Consider the following 4,503-nt stretch of genomic DNA (forward strand, 5'->3'; position numbering starts at 1 on the left):
ATCTCTGTTGTCAGACCCTCAACATCCACATTATGTTAACTTCAAAGAAAACATAAGGTCATGCAACTTTGCTCTAACTTTCGCATCTATGGGTGCCCACATTGATGACCCATAAGGACGAGGTCCATTCTGCTTCAGAGTGCAGGGCCAAGTTTATCACAGGACTTCGCACATGCATGCTGTTGAGGGTCAACAGAGGCAATTCGTCCAACTGTATATTGTTGACAACGTTCAAGCAACCACAGTGTGGGCTCAGAATGCAACAAATGAAAGATATATACTTGAGGTGATGCACAGATTTGATGAGATTATCAGAGAGAACGATGTCTATGCTGCATCTTACAGGATATCACGAGAAGTAGAACTGCATGAGGAACAGCATCCTCAACAGGAACAGAGGCCTATGTCTGTCCTAAATTTAGTCTTCAATAGGGAACACACTGCTGATAGGCGGAAACACAATTTACCAACAGTTAATGAAATAGCTATGGTCTTCAGCAATACTGACGGCAAGCCACCATTCAACAGAGATTTCAAAGTTTACCCAAGAAACTATGAAGTCCATGTGATCAGTTTGAACATTCTTAGCCCCAACCTCGACCCAATGGTGTATGTATTGTTCTTTCCATATGGAGAGCCAGACTGGCAACCACATGTGATTGGTAATAAAAATAGAGCAAACTCAAGGCAAAATGTTACAATGCTCCAACATAAAGTATCTCTTACACCAGTTAGAGACGGTGGATTTAACCCAGTTATTCATGGAGGTAAGCTTTTCCAGCAAAAGGCAGTAGACTCTTACCTGCAAGTCGAAGGTAACAATTTAGATTTTGTGAGGACTCATCAACACAGGTTAAAAGTAGAACAATACCATGGTATTGCCGATCATTTACAGAATGCTGTTAATGCTGCAAATGCTCAAATAGGACACACAGTTATCTTGCCTTCATCATTTCAAGGGTTTCCTGGGAATATGTATGAGCACTATTAAGATGCCATGACTATTGTGCACATATATGATCCTCCTGATATCTTCCTCTCAGTAACCTGCAATCTTAATTGGCAAGAAATTAGAGAGAATTTACTTCCAGGCCAAACTCCCATCAGATAGACCGGATTTGGTCGCCCGTGTATTTAGTATAAAGCTGCACGAACTCTTAAATGACATCCCTAAGAAACATATATTTGGAAGAGTCACTGCTTACTGCCACACCAATCTCAAAAGTGGGGCTTACCACATGCCTACCTGTTAAACATTTTGCACCCTGATGATAAATTGGATGATCCTGAAAGAATTAATCAAATTGTCTTTGCCGAGATCCTGGATCCTGTCACTGAACCCTTACTATATGAAACAGTGAAAAGGTGCATGATCCATGGGCCTTGTTGTGATCTCAATCCTGCTACTCCCTGCATAGAAAATAACAAATGTCTTAAAGGAGTATCAACAAGAGACAAGGATAAGCCCAAATGGTTACCCATTGTACAGGCGACGTTGAGGGACATCAGTTTGAGTTTGCAGCCATGCAATAAACAATTGGCATGTAGTGCCCTACAATATATATCTGTGCCATAAGTTCAATGCTCATATTTGTGTTGAGATTTACGTCTTCGTCTCCTCTGTGAAATATATTTACAAGTGTATCTACAAGGAATATGACTCCATCAATGTTGACATCAATGAAGCAACTTCAAACAATGAGATTGTACATGATGAAGTATGCAACCATTTAGATGCTAGGTATGTGAGTGCTCCTGAAAGTATGTGGTGCCTGCTTGAGAATAAAATGCATGACCTATCTAATTCAGTTATTCGTCTGCCTGTCCATCTGCCACAAGGGCAACTTATATATGTTGAAGAGGGTCAAGAGAGACAGGCACTTGAGAGAGCTCAAGCCTCCCCTCTCCATGCCATGGAGAGGGGAGGCTGGTATGCATAGGTAACTACTGGTCTCCCATAAACAACCTTGCCCGGATTTATGCTTTGGAGAGGAACTTTCTAGAAGCAATCCCAGAGTCATTCATGTCTGAAGGGGGTCTTTATCCTTTACATATATATATATATATATATATATTCATGGTTCTCCTTTGGTTATGATAATGAGCGTCCTCATGCAGATGCTAATGAACTTTCTCCACATTTCTGGGGATGACACTCGTGGCAGGTTTTCCAGATCACTCATCACCTTCCAGGGACGTTCTTCTGCTTTTGAAGTGCTTGTGCTACTTGAAACATTGTGTATGACCCACTTCCTCATCACTGTAAGCCTGCCAAAGCATGCTCAATGTCTCTGTACCAGATTTCCCAAGTTTAATGAAAAATTTCAACTTGGCTCTTTGTTCCAACTTCCTGCCCATGACAAAATCGCACACATCAGCATACACATGATCACAAGATCCCAAATTTCTCATCTTCTGATGTAAACACAGTGATGTCATTTGGCTCTCTGCCTCATGAAGGTCACTGCTAGCTCTCACTGCACACGCAATCTTGTGCTGCTGTCTGTTGGCACACTACAGAACTACTCTAGGAACTTTTTAATAGCATCTTGTACAATACAGCCACACCTATGCCTAGCAGATCAATTATATAGAGTGTTATATAAGTATATTGAATCAATTATATAAAATTTATGTGATCATATCTTTTTAGAAGCATATAACATTTCGTGTGTTTGCTAGAACCAAATATAATAGCTATATTTGTCAAATTCAAAACAAGTTTTCTACTAATCAGCATTTTATATACAAAACATTTTGTAATTCTAATTGTAATTGAAAATTTCTTCTACAGATTTATAGCAAGATGGGGGATTATCTTTTAATCAGAGAGAGAGAGTGGGAGGGAGAGGGAGGGAGAGATGGGGAGATGGACAGTGATAGAAAGAAAGATTTGAATAAATGAAAATGAGAAATGAATTCTTTGCATCTTTTATCTGACTGTCTGGTCAGGATTAGTGGTAAATATCTATTGAAACATGACTGCAGCAACCGAATAGATTTTCTTGTGTTTTTCTCAAATACATAGAGAACTCATTTGAATGAAAGCAACAAAATGATAGACACACTCTGAGTGGGGGGATTAAAAATGGCCACAGTCCGCCGCTTGTTTGGTCAGTGATTAACATTCCGTACAGCTGGTGTCTGTGTTTTGAATCAACAAGGAGGCAATTAATAATATTTAATATGAAACATTATTGTAGTTTACAAGATTAGGTTGGCTTCCTGTCAAGTTGAATAAGTCCAGTACAAAAACTTTGATTTTTATCTCTAATATTCTGTACATGTGTGTCTATGGGTGGGCTATACGTATATGTGTATACATATATGTGTGTGCGTGCATATATCTATATATCTATATCTATATATATATATATTTATTTATCTATTTATATCTATATATACGTACACATACACACACACACATATGTATGTATGTATGAATGTACTATGTAAGGGAATGCATGTGTGCGTGGGGAATTTGCATGCAGCTGAGTTCAACAATTTTTTAAGGTGAGGTCATGTCTCTTAATTTCATTTTTGGTTTAATATGATTGAACAGAGATGTTTGTTTACTGATACGAAAATATTGATAAAAAAGTTTTAATAATGTCTATTTTTCTATTTCCTAATTTTATCCACTTCAAACACATGATGGCCTCTGTTACCTAGGTGATCTAATTAGCAGCAATGTTTGTAGCCTTCGACCCTCTATCCCTCAAAGGGGATTTTAACCAAATATATTACAAGCTATTATTAATAGCTGTATTTGCTTCAAGATATATTGTCAAATGATTTATTTACCTATTTCTCAATACCTATCTATCTATTTTTCTCCCTCTCTCTTTCTTTAAATATATATATATTTGTGTGCATGTGTGTATATGTGTATATCTATACACACATTCTCACATCAGTATACAACACATCTATACACATCATATGCCCTCACCAAGGTAGACTTCTTTCTTACATTTATCTGATTCCTCTTAGAGTCAGTTTTTAAACATATCTGTCCTCTGTTGAAAACGGATGTTAAATGTTAATGATGATAAATATATACACACACTCATATAGACAAAGAAATAAATGTCTCTACTTCTTCTTTATTCCCTAACTGGTGACTGGAAGGCAGTCTTTTCAACCAATATGCTACTATGGGTGCCACTGGATGATGGACTCTGGTGATGATGTTATTCCGTGCTTACTGATCCATGGCACTGGCCTTAGCAGTGTTGAAGTCAAGGTGCCGTGATTTCAGATCTCCCTCAATCTGTTTCACCCATATCTTCTCTACTACAACCTCAGTCAGTTGACAGGTCATTTTCTTTGACTTGTGAGCTACGCAGTAACCACACTAGTGCCAGTGCGGCAAAAATGTACCAGTATGGAAAACAGACGTTAAATGCTAATGCTGATCATGATGAGAATGATGATGATGATAATATGATAATGATCATATATATATATATATATATATATATATATATATATATATATATA

General features: G+C 37.7%; 1 protein-coding gene across 1 annotated transcript; it reads left to right on the top strand.

Moving 5' to 3' along the window:
- The first annotated feature begins 172 nt into the window (after positions 1–172).
- On the top strand, positions 173–991 carry LOC106883814 (uncharacterized). The gene has a single exon (XM_014934954.1). The coding sequence runs from the start codon at positions 173–175 to the stop codon at positions 989–991; it is 819 nt and encodes a 272-aa protein (XP_014790440.1).
- Positions 992–4,503: the final 3,512 nt, after the last annotated feature.

The sequence above is a fragment of the Octopus bimaculoides genome, chromosome 10, assembly GCF_001194135.2.
Source record: "Octopus bimaculoides isolate UCB-OBI-ISO-001 chromosome 10, ASM119413v2, whole genome shotgun sequence".
Lineage (NCBI taxonomy): Eukaryota > Metazoa > Mollusca > Cephalopoda > Octopoda > Octopodidae > Octopus > Octopus bimaculoides.